Raw genomic sequence first — 16,973 nt, 5'->3', positions numbered from 1 at the left:
CTCCCTTTTTCAAGATTCTCCTCTACCCCCCCCCCCCCCATGATTTTTGGTCACCTCCCGGTAAATCCACGTTAGCAACCATACGATTTTGCCATATTCTATTATCAAAATCAATAAAGGAAAACCGCACGTACACAGTTCTTCACATAACTCTTATGGCGTATACCGTCAACACAATTGAAAAAAAGACAAAGCACTAGTGGTTTCCATACCACCGCTACGTGTTCACCCTTTCGTTGGAACTGTGGCTAGCGATTACCCGTCATTATAATGGAATCACCCTCCTTTACATAAGATGAAAGTCGTGTACGTCATAGACTATAAGTAGGCCCTAGATGTGGTTTCGTGTATCACTGTGTCAGTGAAACTTGTGTCGTGCCTTAACAAACACAAAGTGAAAAATGGTGAAACCAACTTCAATACCACCAGATAATGGTAAGAAGGACGAGGATTTGAAGAAGGCGAAAGAGGTCGAGTTGCCTCCAATTGTGGTAAGTGAACTATTGGGTTGCTTTCATAGCACTGGGTCGAATGGCCATCGAGCGGCCGTCCATGCACGGGGCGGATGCAGATATGCACGGCTTATTTCCTGGACATCACGTACCACGTCAGAGCAGGATAATCGAAGGCATTATAGGGATTGTGGTGCCTTAGAAAATCGGTTGTTTGTGGCGTTTTTACCAAGCTGCTGCACCTCGCAGTATTAAAACCAGAGGTCAGTTTGCTACGCCATTTGTCTGCCTTTGTTTGCGATCAACGGACGTACTCTGCTGTTGACAACGTGACCTAGGTCATAAATAATACCCTCATAATAACAAGTTCCGCAGGCACTTATGCTGTGCTCTCAAATGCTTTGGAGGGACCGTGTCTCAAATCATACTTTACACAGCGTAAAGAATTTCACAGTCTATCATTCCTGTTGTTGAAACAGTATACATGGCTGTGCGTTATGGTCGGTACACGGCTCCTGGAGGCCCAGTCGGTGACCAGCACCCGTTTCCGTACAGACACAATTTTATAACAACAACACTACAAGTTACGCAACCCAAACAGAGAACAGAGAAAGTGTAACGCCCTATGTAAAGGCTCAATGACAATTTTTTTGCCCGAAGAGAAAGTGCGGCAAGTCCATAACTCGTACAGGGTAATGTATGCGCAGGGACGACCGAGGACCTTGGGACAGCTGTAGCCGCACACGTAATGTATACTGGTACACGTCTCGCTCAGTCTGTGTCGTATAAATTACATGTTAAATTATTCAGGGTACCTTCCAAAAAAAAGCAGTGCGTTAGTTTATGAATTGGTAACTTCGTCATACTCACATATCTGATATCACTTAATACAGTTCAGAACGAGAATGAGCAGGTATGAAATAACATCTGCTGGACTAAAGACAATTACACGCACACTTTCAACCCTGCCAATTTTATTCTTTTGTCTATAGTTTATCACGCGTGAAGTCTATGCTGTGCGGGCTCATTACGCGCTCTATCAGGTCATAAACAAATCTACACTCCTATGAGCTCCGATCTAAAACCGTACTCCAGGGAAATTCCAGTCCATCGGAATTTTTGTTTACTTTACATTTGTGTGGTAGTGTGTAAATAATGGTGCAGACCTTTCGCACCAGGGCAAATGTTTATGAAAATTTGCTCTTCATATATTCCGATTCAATCCTTAACTTCCGTCCGCAAACAAATGGAAAATGACTCGAGAGCAGTGGCTGTTTATGTACTTCCATACTTTTTACGTGAATTTCGTGATTGCGAACATGGCAGATATGCATTCAAGAATTAAGCGTAATGCTCACAGCCAGACCCAGAGTATTGCCATTTTGTCCGCGGACCGTGTACCTTGAGGCTCGCAACAAGCGGTGTATATATTGACCTTAGAATTATCGGAGTATTACAGCCACTGTTGGACACTTTTTATTTCCTCTGAAATCTTGAATAGATGCCCTTTCAGAGCACGTTCAGAGGAAATAGAACGATCAATGCCATTTGAAAAAAGTTCGCTGTTTCAGTGAAGTAATAGAAGAAAGGCCCTTTCGTCATTGCCAAGTTGAGTCAGTAGGATCAGAGGAACTGCAGCCTATTTCTGTCATAAACCCAATTGAATCCTCTTCCGTTTTCCTTACAAATCACCGAAGGATGACACGTTCGAGCTTTTCATCGAACTTTGTATTCAGTGAAGTTAAGCTCGTATGGAGAATATGAGGAAGGTTCTATTTTAGGCCGTAATTAACACGGAACTCGTGTTTGCAGACGATGAAAGTAATCGAATCTAATGTTACGCAGGACGCTGCGCGGACCGTGCAGAAACTATGACATCACGGCACAATGTCAACAGAACCGCTTGACTTGCTGTGCGTGTAATGCTGCGTCATCCCCGAGTCCGACTCGTCGATCAAGCCAATCCATGCGTTCAAATACCATGTACCCGTTCAGATATGTAGTGTAAAGTAAAAATACGGCAAGCCAAATCACTAAATTAATTAATCATCACGAAATCTGGAGACACCGATAAAGAGGTGGGGGTGGTGGTGGGGCGGGAGGAGGGGTGGGGCATGCCGCAATCCGACCTTGTCAACTGACGAGAAATGGCAACATGGCGTATCGGAGTTCTTGTTGTACTTTCCAGTTAGGGGAAAACGTGACCCACGGAAATATAATAGCCGAGTCAATATCAATTAATATTTGTCATGAATAAAAGAATTCTATATTTAGATTCAATTTGGTAGACGCCAGCGGCCGTGCCATATGCGTAAAATTAAACACTTCCCCACCCAAAGTACCAACAATTTTCTTTATGAGCCAGGAAGATATTTAAGTTTTCTCACTTTCATGACGTTGAAAACTCGAAGTTCGCGAAATCATGTTAAATATGTAGACGGGTTTTACCCACGTCGCCGGGGTTTGGCGCTTGAGTCACCGAAAACACTCATTTTGGTCATGAGAAATTGAGATCAGCCCCCCCCCCCCCCCCGCCAAATTCATGTGCTTCCGTTCAAATGCCTCTAGGAAGTGTGTCAGTTTATAGGCTGTTTCGAAATTTTTTTATTTTGTTTTGTTTTGTCTGTAGATGAGACCCATCACACCCGCGAATTTGGCTACACGTGTGATTTGTAAATGCGACAAATAGGTTAATGTTGTTAGGTTTTAAATGGTTTGGTCGGGTAACCGGGAACGCGCTGTTTTATGTGGCCTGGTGGAATAGTTTTATTGTATAAAATTAAATGATCGATGAAAAACAATCCAATAGTCGGCATCGAACGAAGCGAAGCAGCTTTCATGTCTCATTAGGCAGTTTCTCATTTCCTATTCTTTAATGGCACGTTTTCTACTCCCGGTGACATCTGGCGAACAGCCTCGTGATTACATGCTTTAATTTTCTTCAATGGAGTCGGGGATTTAGTAATATACGCTCATTGTGTGTAACCAGCTATTTTGACGTGCTAGACGTATATCAACATCAATTGCCCTTCAATCATAGACAATGGAGCGCTGTCTATGCTTGATATTGACGCTCCTACTGTCGTGTCAAATTCACCTTCACGGGATATCTATTTAATATACATTTCAATTTAGAACAACATGCTGACATAGTGTCAACGAGACCTTCACACATCCAATAAAGCGAGAACCGGGGATTTGGAAGGGCACCTTTAATGCCTCGGAGCAATTACCTTTACAAGGCTAATTTACTTGTAATAAGTGATATGTGTGCACAACACGTGCACTTGAAGTGGCTCATTTTCACAGGTGGTTGCACTCGCATTGCCCTATACGTGTTATTATCTTATGATCAGTTTTCATTTTTACTAGCTCCTATAATTAGATAAACATATTTACATAGATAAAAATCTTTTTGTGTATATGTATATATCTGTCTGCCTCAAAACTTCCTTTCTCAGAAACTGTTTAGCTGATAGCTTTTAAACTTGGTTCATTACTGTGGAGTGAGTTCATTCAGATTTGTCAAAATGACGATCACATTTGCATATATAATATTTTTAGTCAATTCTCTTCCTGTAGTGAAAATGTATTGTCCAAAATCGGCTGAGTGATAACCACACGGTGTATTTTACTTTGCGCATGCGCACCATTTAGATTTGTCAAAATGATGATCAAATTTGTATATATAATGTTTTTAGTCAATTCTCTTCCTGTGGTGAAAATGTATTGTCCAAAATCGGCTGAGTGATAGCCACACGGTATATTTTACTTTGCGCATGCGCACTAACATATTGAAAAGCTTCAGGCAGTTTCCCACTATTCAGACACACAAATAGGCTTTTGTCGGGAGCTAGCCTTGTGCCACAGTTGCTATGTACAGGCACCTCAGCGCGGAACACGCCACGGCAAAAGAAAGGCTCTCCAAAAAACGTCGTCTGGCGGTAGTACGCCATTGTGTGACGTGACTATGATCTTTGTGAAAAATCACAAAGCACCGAAAACAAAGCTGGGTTTGCCTTTAGGAAGAATTCGATCAATGTAAATGAATTTTATTTTTAAACTGGAAAAGTTTTCCTGTCACCGTGGTGCTGTATTTACTTCAGCTTTGTAATGCATTGCAATTTGTTTGAATACCATAGATCATTAGCCGTGGCCAATAAATCTTTCATGTCCTGCCAGGAGGGAATTCAAATCCAAATGTCGGTTCTCATGTGATCATTGACAGTGAACTTCATTGGCTTGCTCCGAAGTTGAACTGTGAAATGCGCCTCGCGGGGACAGACATTCGGACTCTCAAACTGTAACAAAATTCTTTAGATCTAACACTTGTAGGGTCACTTTTTCCAGCTTACGGCATTAGAAAAGTTTTTACCGGCTTATTTTTTGTGAAAATCAAAAATTTAACTTGACCCCTTCGACTAAACACAGGGATGGCGGCCATTTTGAATTTCAAAAATAGGTAGATATTGAGTATTTTGTTTCAGTCGTACCAAAGTTTGCACGGTGACCCTGATTTTGGTTCTTGATTTTGAAAGGGAATGTTTAAAGTTTTCTTACAGAAAGTTTGAGTAAACATTTTTCAATTTCCAGGACCAGTCGCTGCAAATTTTATTTTTTCATTTTATTTGAATTTCGACCATACTTTCTTGTACCGCAAGGCATGTTTACATACACACAGTTGTGCTTGTTATCTAAGTCTGTACATGCGTAAAGTGCATTGTTATTGATGACGAGTGAATTCCGGTCCGGACTATTATTCAGTGGAAACAACATGAATGCATAGACTGTGTATTGACAAGCTAAATAGAGTGTGGTTCGGTATGCTTTATGGTAGCACTCGAACATGCAATAGCCACTTCACAAAATACTGGAAAAATCACCACAAGTTACAGCTTATAGGTCCTTAACATCCCTCAGGGAACAGAGGAAGATAGATTTTGTCGATATACGGAGCAATTGTTAAAATGTCCACGCGAATAGCCCATACATTCAGACGGCTAAAACATAAACATGTGGTCACCATTTGTTTAAAACCTGTGTTGGGCACAAAAGTAATAAAATTACTTCCGCATATTTCATCCTTTTGCCGATTGCGAAACGAGGGCGCTCTTCATACATTTTACTTCATGTACACTTATATAATATAGATGACATCAAACATGGTCTATTTTTGTCACTATAAGATTTTATGCGCTGACACAATGTGTAAATTTCTTAGGGGCAACAAACAGTCATGAACTTTACGGACACTTGCCGAACGTTTTGTCGCCAATTTGCGCCGCAAAAGCTCGTCCCATTACCAAAGCGACTTTACTTTCAAATATAGGCCAGAACCGGTCGTCCGTGAACGTTATGACATATACAGTAGAGGGGAAGGCTGCCTGTAGTTGGGATAAAATTATGCTTAGCCAGTGACCCCGCTTTCGAATAGTTTAGCTTGCGGGTAGTGAGCTGCCACCGGCCGAACAAACACACGTCCTCTCAGATTCGCTCGCCCAAGTGGTTCGCTTTGCGCCAACACACTTGATTTGCCATTTTGTTTTCATTATCTTTTAACATAAATATGAAACCGTAAAGGTTCATAGCGGGAGAATAGTTGTCAGTTTCATAAATTTTCATGATTATTTGTGTCCAAGAAAACAAGTACTTGTTCTAGTTCTACAGCTGATATCGAAACAAAGCATCAGTGTTGACATCTGAACGCATGTTGTACAATACGAAGTGTTTTATATTGACAAGTGATTCTAGTTCGGTCTAAAATTTAGTTGTTGTCGTTGGACACTGCATTGTACACTGCAAACCTACAGGCAGTGTTAACGAGCTGAACACTAGGCATTTGGGCATCCTTCTTGAGTTGAACAACAAACTATGTTCCACAAACAGAACTAAACGAAACAATAATATCAAAAGTTATTCACACACCACATACTGCAAGCATATACGGATCTCTTGTACGTTTACATGAATAAAGCTGTAGGTAGATATTGTCCGGCCTATGCTAGAAGAAGAAATCATACCAGGTATTTGTTGTTTAGGGATTATTTCAGAGACAAGACAGACAAATGGAGAAAACTCAATCAAGGTGTCAAGTATTTGCATGGTGCATACTCAGTGAAAACTTTCACTACATAAAATTTGTGTATCTGGCCCGACAAAATCTATCGGCCTAGCTGGGCATGTATACTACGATAAAAATCTTTGACACAAACTTTTGAACATAAAATCACCTTTGCATATCCCAACATTTCTGGTGTTTTCCCTCCTTTAGACTGTTGACCTAGCAGAAGTAACAACTCAACCCACGGCTCCACCGCCACGCCAGCAGAGACCGAGCAAAGGGCGTCGCTGTTGCCTGACCGTGACCTTCATCCTCTTGGTGTTGGCAGCGTTGGCCGTTGGCGGCTGGCTGCTGCTCCAACACTACGGGGGAAATGTGAGTAGCATTGCTTGTCAGTCTCGTCCCCATTTCGCCACTATGTCGTTTGCTGTGAAATTTGCCCATGCATAAAAAGACTGATTATACTGTTTTCTACTATTTTTCTTTCGCTGAAGACTTTCAAGTGTGGCCTTAAGTATCGCGAGCCCCACCGAGGAGGACATCGTGGATCGTCGGTAAGTGTGAGAACCGTTGACAGTGTTTTGACCAGGGGAAGGGGAGTTATGATAGCGTTAATCAAGTAGGACAGTCTCGAAAGCATCCGAGTCTTCGTATAGACGGCAGGCGTTAATATTACATTGACAATGATGATGATGATGATGATGCCGATGATAATGATTTCGTTGGTGCGTGTGCGGTGATGATGATATCAACGACCTATAATACCTAAAAATGCCCAACCAGTTATTTCACATGAATTACTGTACCACGAGGTACAGTTTTGCTTTGCTAGGGAACTCTGTTCACATGTCCACACCAGCCAAAATATTGTAGAGAAATATACCTTCGGGTAGCGTTTTGGTCGCAATAACTGTCCATCGGGACAAAAACATTGGCTTGTACCTCGACAGTGATAGTTCAAAAGCTTTCAATTGCAGAAAGAGCTTCCCTCCAAATTCTTTTCGACCAGCGAAGCAACTTACAGTTGCCGATGTTTGAATTCAAAATGGCCGTCATTCTCTGCGTGAGCTCTATAAACACAATATTTTATTTTTTTTAAACCAAGATGATGGAAAGGCAATGTCCTCCAAAAGTTTCTAAAAGAGTCAAAACAAACTAGAGAACAACGAAGAATTGTATGATTTGTATGAGAATTCTGATATCAGTACCGAGATGTGCGTGCTATAGTGGATGATTGTTCGGTATTTCATTTCGCAGAGCAGCGAAAACTCTGAAGAACACGACATGAAAGAAGAGTTGGATATTGACCCCGAGAAGCTGTACGAGAGAATTGAACAGCCTGAAAATGATCAGTGTGAACGCATCACTATCATGCACGACTACAACATCAATGTGGTAAGTGTACAACACGATCGTGGACGTTGAATATATGCCTGTGCACCCTGGGACCTTTGATGTAGTGCGGCTCTGTGCTTGGGTCCACTGGGCCTAAGTCAATCGCAAGGTAGAGCGCGACCATACTGACAAATGCGCTCACGTACATATGTCTGATTTTTATCCACTTGAAGGAAAACACGTACATAACAAGAAATATTTGAAACTGCCATGATGTGCAGGCAGGTGTTTAGGAAAGAAATACAAGTTCACAGATGAAGCATATTTACACTCAAACTCTGCGCAACATACACCATACGTGTGTTCAACTCTACGGCACTCTCAGCGCCCTCGGCTTAAAAGTCAGCCATCAGCAAACATACACTTTCTGTACACCAAACACCAGTTCCACGAACACTCAGGGAAGATACCTGATAATTAAAGCTGTGCGCACGTTTTTATTTCCTCCACTGCTAGCAACTGTCAGCGTACAGGATGTGGTCCTCCGGTAGATGCTACGTGAAGAAACTGAACCAGACAACAAGCCTGAACCCACGGGAATTCTGGGAAAAACTGAGGGTGAGTAGTGGTAAGGAGGGAGGAGGTTTCGATGTGTAAAGTACGTTAGCACTCTTGTCGTCAACGTAATAGCACGGAAATACGAAATGTTTTGCTCAGCAATATCGCAATGGACGTGCCTAGGGTTAACATGAATTCCAAATTTTTGAATTCGATCTAAAAAATCCGAGTAAATAAATGCTCAATGCGACACGGTCTCCATGTTATAATCATTTCAGTATTCTTCAAAATGCTTTGCCTTGTTCTGGACCCACTATGCCGTCAAAGTGCACAAGATTTTAGGGGTGCACGTGGGGGCCCGGATGGGGTGGGATAGAGACTAGTTGGCTGCTTGTTTTCCGATTAGAAGTGTACTTTCGTCCCCAACGCATAATAGCATGTAAGACAGAATCGCGCATTTCGAGGCGTTGTTCCACCAATAGTTTGGAAAAGTACAATCGGAAATTGTTGGTTCTCTCAGTAGGGGCTTCTCAAGAACGGTGAGAAGCGTGTAATGATAGGATAGGGCACAGACAAGGAGCTGTGGATAGGGTTGTGAATCCCACGGATTGAATTTTGTTTCATCAACTAGAAGGTAAAGAGCAATACTAAATATTGCTGTTAATAATATTTCTTTATTCAGGACCCTGCTTTCTTCGACCAGCATTTCCAGACCTTAGTCGAAACTTACCGTGTCGTCCTTCCCCCACTTGATCATTTTGGCGGTCTGGGGACCTACATTCCGTTGCTGTGCCGGGGCGTGCCCACATACTGGCTAGAGAAAGTGCCCGAAGACCTGCTCGACAGCTGGCTGGACGAGGAAGAGGAGATCCTTGATATGGTTGAGGAATACATTGACGAGGTGATGGAAGAAGTGGACGAAATGATGGATGACGTCTTCGACGGCGACGAAAACCCGCTCGGTGATCTCCGTAAACGTCGTGGTAAGGGTTTGGGTCGACCGTTGCATTGTACATTTGCTGAAATTCACTTTTGTGATATCTCCTGATCTTATTTTCAACAAGTACGACCAAGTACCGTCCCCACCAAAATGTTTGTTATAGTACCAAGCCAGTTTGGCATTTTATCAAAACTGCAGAGGAAATTTATTTTCTAGAAGAGGTGATAGTTCACAAACACATGGTTAACCATAGACCATACTGCGTGGCTGATTGCAGGATACCGCATGTGTTGGGTGTAAGCGCTAGAGCCGCTTACGGTTGACAGCACTACTGCTTTCGTTTTTAGTTACCAGGTAGTTGTTGGGTTTGGACACTCTTTTCATCGTGGAGGGCGACAAAATTTCACGGGGTTACTTGTCATCAAGGGAGATTCCTAGCTAACCTCACATCATCACCTCACTCATTTCCCTGTTTCTCTCTCATCAGATGCAAAGACTAGCGACATCGTTGACAACGTCATCAATTGGACAGGCAAGACATTCATAGACATGGCAGTTGTCAAACCAGAGGCCACCAAGGCACTCCAGAAAATGGGAAAGCTTCAGCTAAAACTACCAGAGAAGACGTTCTAGACAGAGAAGCGCGGCCACACAAAGAAGCGCATTAGGGCAGCAATTGCATGCGTGTTCCTGTTTTGCACTTTTACCCTGAAACATGGCAACAGAATATCCAGTATATACTACGTGCGTTTTATACAAGTTTTTTTATAAATGTTGATGAAAATATTCGTAGACAATTTGTATTCAAGAAAAGTTAGTGGCTACATCACTTTTGCAAAATATGCAAATTGTCCCCTCAACAAGTTAAAAGTATTTTGTTACATTTGGTTGTTGATTTTACTTAGTTTTTGGCCGCATGTATGAAATTTTCGTATCAGCGCTTTTAAAAAAAATTCTTGCTCTACTAGCAAACTGCAAGATATGGTTAAAACTACTGGGGATGTAAGATATTCGCAACGCTTTCTGTTAGGCAAACTTCAAATCATTTACATAAAGTTATCTTTAGATAAATAATATCTCTTGATATATCGACGTATAGGTAAAATTTGTATACGGATTTTGACTATGCAAAATAATGGGCCTGGCCGAATTAGAGTGCACAAAGTGATATTTTCTGACCACGGGTGTTTGAGTCGCGAGTTTGTTCATAATCTCCAGGATGACGTGATTATCGTTGTATATATGGAGTTGTAATAGAAGACACAGAGTGCGTGTAGCATCGCTGAGATACGTGGTCGAGGGCGAGGAAGTCCGACAAACGAGTCCAGAGGCGATGACAGGGGTATCGCGAATCTACATCCAGCATCGCCAACGCCCGCTTCTCCCAGCAATGCTACTAGCGCCCGCTATCGGAAAGATTAGGCGAAAGTTCATCGATATTTCCGTCAGCCAAACATTGTCGCCAATATTTTTGCTCAAAACTGAAGTGGTTCTTAATATCACTTACAATGAATGAACCGTACAATCACCGTAGAATCTTATCAGTTTATCGTTGGTTTATAAGTTGTAAGAGATTATTATTTTCATTTCATTTGGTGACTGATAGCCAAGGTAAGGGCCTTTCCGGGATTGTCAATAATTATGTTTATATTATTCATACTATGTCAATAACAATAATAAAACGAAATGAAAAGGCGATTCGTTGTCTATATTAGTTGCAATCGGGTCATGATTGGGAAACATGGCGCTTGCGTCGTTACAGCTATTTGTTGTGAAGGCTAGGGTAGACTGACGAATGTACCTACGTGCCCGTATATAGTAATAGCCAGGTGTTTGTGTACGTATATTTGCCGAGGGCGTCCCGAAAGAAGAGGGTATACTCAAACGAGTCGTGACAGGACACGGGAAATTTTGACTGACCCCCTCTGCTACCGAAAGAAAGGAATATTCTAAGCTAAAGCTAGCTTTTTTGCCTTTGACCTTGTTTCCTGTGTATAATTGACAACCGCTTGACGAATAAATTCCATATAAGATCAACTTCGATCACTGGATTCATCAACGTTAAACATTAGGCCACAGGAGTAAAATCTCTGTTTTTCAGGGGGGAACCACAGGACATTTTTCGCACAATTGACCACTATTGGCGATATTCTGTCTCTCAGCCAAGCCGTGATTTTACATTGCTGCAAAGTACATCCAAAGTACATCCGACTATAACATTGAAGAATACCATGACATAAAACAGGTGCCTCCAGAATCATATAGGTAAAAGGAATGTGCGAATTGCACAAGATAACCGTCATTGAAATCAGGGGAATTATTTCGTCTTAATTTCTTGGTCTTTTTTACCCACCCACTGTTTTTGAATTTTGAATGGACCCAAAACACCCAAAACAAAGACTTTACTTACTTACACCCTTCAGCTGGGTACTACGTGACAGTAATCAGAGCCAGCCCTGCAGAACGATTCTACCATATGACGTAATTTATCCTACTGCTGATTGGTTCATTTATGCAGCACCTGCGACGTATTGTGATGACCTTTGTTTCGGTCATTGATTAACCAATCAGCAGTATGGTAGAATCGTTCTGCAGACCGTGTTTCACTATGTTTGGCCTCAAAACACGGCTGATTTCGTCAAGACGATGCAAGTAACACGTTCATCGCCGAGATGTACGAGAAGATGGTTGAACTTGTGATCCAACGAGGTATATGGGAGTGTAGTTTTGAATGTTTTGAGTGAGCGCACGCCCAGTCGAAAACCCGGGTCGCATGTTTTTTGAGTGGTTCTAATGCACACCTTGTGAGATATAGGTTGTAGTGGCGGGCATATCGACTATGGGATCGATAGCTCGAGCAGAAAATCGATCGATCTAGCAGATTACCGAGCTAATGAGCGTCTGTGGGTCAAACAGTATTGTAAGTTTTTAGAGTCCGGATATCTGTCCTCGAGGCGCACTCTACCGTAATGCCCTCCCTTCATAGGGGAGTGTCTTCTAAATATTCGCATAGGTTGGACAACACAGTTGTACTTTTCGTTAAACTATTGGTCTTGTACAGCAACTGGTACAGTTTACCTCGAGCTGAAATAATGTCTCTGACTTAAAGAGAGTGAGTTTGACCTTGTCTTTCTCACAACTCGTATCTCTTCCTGAATTTTCCTGAACTTTTAAAGTCCAAGGTCAGTGTTCAAATTCGATGTGATGGCGAACAATCGTTCAAGCGTATATTCTTCCATGACTGCCAGCGTCATGAAACTCTTGTAAAGAAGGGCTGGGGTGTGTGAGGGTGTTTGTAATGTCGAACACGATTTGAACTAATTTGGGATTATTGGATGATGAAGTAACGTCGGTTTAATCTGCAAATGTAAGCTCATTTGCTTTTCTTATTTAGTTATACCCTTGTTTTATGATTAATTTGTAATATTGCGACATTAAGATATATGGCACCTAAGACTTCTGAGAATTCTAAAAATATGAAGATCAAATTATCCTAAGTTAGTTCCAATCGTTATGAGCGTTATTAGGGAGTATGGGAAATCTGCCAAACCTGTAGCGTATGGGTTAGATTTAGAAGAACCGCCAAAATGGGGTAATTTATTTAACATGACCCGCACGTACCCGTCCTTGAAGGAATGCAGGCAGTCTACAGCGCCATCTTGCGCCCAGCACCATCTTGCGCGCAAGGGCGTTTTTTAGCTACTATAGACTATAGTCTATAGAAGCTATTGGGATGGGTATCCGTCCGGCGTCCGTCGTCAGTCTGTATGTATGTATGTATGTATGTATGTATGTATGTATGTATGTATGTATGTATGTATGTATGTATGTATGTATGTATGTATGTATGTCCGTTTGTGAGGCGTCCGTCCACTCAAATATCTTGAGAACCGCAGTACTTACTGATTTGATATTTGTTGTGTAGATGAAAAATATGATTTTGAGAAACTATTTTTTTTGATTTTTTGATATTGTTGAAAATAGGCAAATTAATGCCAAAAAAGGTGTTTTTGGTAAAAAATCTTCTTCTTCATAACCGCTGGTCAGACAGCTTTGTTATTTGGTATACAGGTCCCTAAGGATAACCCAACTTAGATTTGTTCAAATTGTGATGAAATATGCAAATGTGTATTTTTAAGGAATTTTTTTGTCATTTTTGGTTAAAGTTGACTTACATTGTATGTAATTCTTGTACTGTATAAACCCTATCAATTCACCCAGAAAAAAAAATATATATATGTTTTTAAATAATTGAATTAATTAGGAAATCATCAAAGCCAAAATAATTTTAGTGTGGAATTATCAGAAAGTTCAACTTTTTTCGACAGTTCATAGTGAATTGAGGATTAAAACATGTAAAGGCAACTTTCCTGAATCCCAACTTTGATATATTCTGAACCACCATTTATGTTATCTAAAAGAAATTGTTCATAATAGTTTGTCATGATAGGGTGGTCAAATAAATAGAGATAGAGAAAGTTCTAATTTCCATTTATGGTTGACTTGGTAAGGATAAAATAAGATTACTTTTTAAGGAAAAAATAGAGTGGTCCATTAAAAGAGTGGTCAAAGTGATAGGGTTTTTATGGTGAAACTGGGCTGTAAGATTCCTCATGTGCTATTTATAGCAATTATGCAATCTGTGTAAACAGTGCAATGAAAGTGTAACATGATTCCTTATGATGCTTTTGATGACCTTGAACTTCTTAAGTTTCAAACATTTGTCTCTTCAGTGTGCTTTCTCTGAGTACGTAAAGTCTCAACTTATTCAACAGAACTTACAATGTTAATTTGAAAGTTAAAATGTGCTTGGTTAATAGAATGAAAATACTGATATTAAAAGATAACCAGCTCAAGATTCTTTATAAACTGACAGATATGCTGTTTTTTTATGACGTAAATCTTGATTTAAGCAAGTCTTGTTTACTTTAATTAGAATGTAATTAACTCTCGTTTATTTGCTATTATAGACTAATATACTGGTATTCTGTTGAAATATGCAAGTCTGTATTTTTACGGAATTTTTTTCCATTTTTGGTCAGGTCATCCTGAAATGAGCTATCAAAGATATATCCACCTTCTTCATCAATACATGTGTCACAAAAGGTTACTCTCTACATAACACAGCAGAGCTCTGTCAACTGTTGAGTCGCTTGTTTTTTCAAAACCGCTGGTCAGACAGCTTTAATATTTGGTTTACATGTCCCTAGGAATACCTTAGTGAGATAATTTCATACAGACAGGAAATACTTAATTTTGTATCCATGTCTATAGTAGCTTCAGGGACTTTGGCCCTATGTTTATTTGGTCAACCAGAAGGAGAAAGAATCCTTTAAATCTGCTCCTTATCCTGCTACCCGCTTCTAATGAGCCATTTTAATGAATGTGAACGTGGTTGTGGAACATTTCGTTCAGGCACCGTCGGGTATCACGAGGTTAAAGAGACAGTATAGCTGTCATTCTTGGAGATCATTTAACTATTTTCGGTTCAAACGACGTCAACTTCAAGGTCTTGTTCTACTTTCAAAAGCAACATGAAGCACCAGCTGTTAAGTTTTTTCAAAACAGTGTATTGTATAGAATGCGCTGATATTGTTTGTATTTAAATTCTTGTCCGTACCGGAATTCAAAAGTTAGAAATAACAGTATAGTGTACACCGAACACTCGCTCATGTATTTTGGGTTTCGCTCGAGCTCATTTAGTTTCTCTCGAGCCATTTAACGTTGAAAAGAAAAATGACGTAAACGGTATATTTGCTTGACTTATTGATAAGTGTACCCCTCCTGCAAAATACTCGTTTTTATTCTTTTCTCTAATTATCAAATTTTGACCATGATGACAAGCAGAAACTAAATGAGAGAAACTAAAAATACATCGGCATATATTACCTGTGAAGTCTGAGTTGACAAGCTGGATACTATGTATATCTCAACATGCCCCGGAGTGGATAACAATCTGTAGTTGACATTAAAAACAAAAAACTGTGAAAACATCTTCAAAATTTACAGCGACTACCCATTATAAGGGTTGATCGAAGGACATCATGCTCGTCTGCATCACCTGAGACATATCTCTTCCTGTTCTTTGTTTCTCATTCCTGATACGTGAAGTTCATCCCTTTTGAAAATGGCAAAATAATAATACCGATATCCATAATCAAGCTACTCTTTAAAAAAACATCGTGCTACTTCGTGATGTTTTTGTCAACAGCGCAGTACCGAGAGTTTTAAATGACGAGTAGACGTTGCTATGACGATTGTCAGACATCTTTATACATAAACTACTCCATTAAAGGTATATTGTCACCTGTTCCAATTTTGCCACAGTTATCATGGAAAGAGAAAATCTAACCAATCACAGATTTTAAGCGGGTGGCCGCTTGTTAAAACAGCGCCCTCACATGGGTATTTTGGATACCAAGGAACGCCCCTTTGACCATATATGGGCATACTTAGATTACAGATGACTGTATAACTTTAATTGCAGTTATGACAGTAACCTTGCACGGGAACGGCGAATAAGAATGAGCATGGGTTAACGATCCAGTGGTGTTCGCCCACGTCCTCATAAAATTAGGGTGAAAGACCGCTTTGGTGATATTAACACCGTCAGACCGTCAAACCCACCACTTAAAATAAATGAAGTTGAGAAAAGAAAAGCATTAGGCGGAACAAGAGGGACGTAACACGTGATTTTGAGTGCATAAAATGTTCTCGCCCCCGATATGCTGTAAAAAATATGACACTTTTATTGGTTTGTCGTCATAGTCACTCAGGGACAGATATTTGAACTCTCAAATTATCTTTATAATAATTTTCTAGTCTGTCGTATGTTGGGACTCAGTTTTAAGCCCATGGAGTAATAAAGTTTCCATCGTCTCAGTTTGAGTTAACAGAGGGATGCCGGTCGTATTGAATACAAAATATCAGTAAATGTTGGATAATATTATTCTCCGAAACCATAATCTGCTCGTTGACCCCTGGTTTCTATATGGTTGAACGTTTTCTTGTGGAAACTTTGAATAAAACTTTCAGTTTGAAAGTTCGAGCAAAACTTTCACTTTCAAGGCGCGTGTACTACTTAAGTTACGGGAGAAGTAAAACCAAAGCCTTGTTATTTCCTTATCCGCTATCGAACTCATTTGGTTTGGCGCAGAATCGGGTAGTGTTTTGTCTTAGAATAAGATAGACAACGTTTGCGTCGTGAAAGACCTGTCCAGTAACATATCGAATTATCGAATAAATTAAAACGCTTCGTGGCAAACACCCAAATGCAATGTTAATTTCATGATTCTATTTCAATAACTACCGTCGGCAACATTCACGGATAGACTCTCTCGTAGTACAAAAATGTCGTCATGGTGTAAATGTTGCGTGATGGAGTGGCAACTTCTGAATTCGAATTAGGTGTTTTTGCCAGCTGATTTCAAATTTTCCCGACGGGTATTTAAAGGAGACAAGAACCGCTTATCATTTTGCAAAGTAGGGGCTTGCAAAGTGGAATTCTTCGATGTAAACCGATAAGAAGAAAATAAATATCTCAAAGAATTTCTGATTTTCCGCCGAAGAGGATTGCCACGGGTATACATAAAAAGGGGGGGAAAGAGAAGTGGATGTTGAGGTACGA

General features: G+C 40.5%; 1 protein-coding gene across 1 annotated transcript; it reads left to right on the top strand.

Moving 5' to 3' along the window:
- The first annotated feature begins 275 nt into the window (after nt 1–275).
- Nucleotides 276–11,044, top strand: LOC139140190 (integral membrane protein 2C-like). The gene is made up of 7 exons (XM_070709259.1): nt 276–491; nt 6,724–6,888; nt 7,008–7,067; nt 7,771–7,908; nt 8,365–8,466; nt 9,089–9,389; nt 9,834–11,044. The coding sequence occupies exons 1-7, from the start codon at nt 402–404 to the stop codon at nt 9,977–9,979; spliced, it is 1,002 nt and encodes a 333-aa protein (XP_070565360.1). The 5' UTR covers nt 276–401; the 3' UTR covers nt 9,980–11,044.
- Nucleotides 11,045–16,973: the final 5,929 nt, after the last annotated feature.

The sequence above is a fragment of the Ptychodera flava genome, chromosome 9 (genome assembly GCF_041260155.1).
Source record: "Ptychodera flava strain L36383 chromosome 9, AS_Pfla_20210202, whole genome shotgun sequence".
NCBI classification, from domain to species: Eukaryota; Metazoa; Hemichordata; class Enteropneusta; family Ptychoderidae; genus Ptychodera; species Ptychodera flava.
Note: the sequence above shows the minus strand (reverse complement) of the source record. Positions and strands in the feature narration are given on the sequence as shown.

What these genes read in the sequence shown, in the direction of transcription:
- LOC139140190 (XM_070709259.1), top strand. Translation starts at nt 402, where the DNA reads ATGGTGAAACCAACTTCAATACCACCAGATAATGGTAAGAAGGACGAG. An exon ending in TCGAGTTGCCTCCAATTGTG is followed by an intron (nt 492 to 6,723) that starts GTAAGTGAACTA and finishes TCCCTCCTTTAG; the next exon opens with ACTGTTGACCTAGCAGAAGT. An exon ending in ACGACTACAACATCAATGTG is followed by an intron (nt 7,909 to 8,364) that starts GTAAGTGTACAA and finishes CTCCACTGCTAG; the next exon opens with CAACTGTCAGCGTACAGGAT.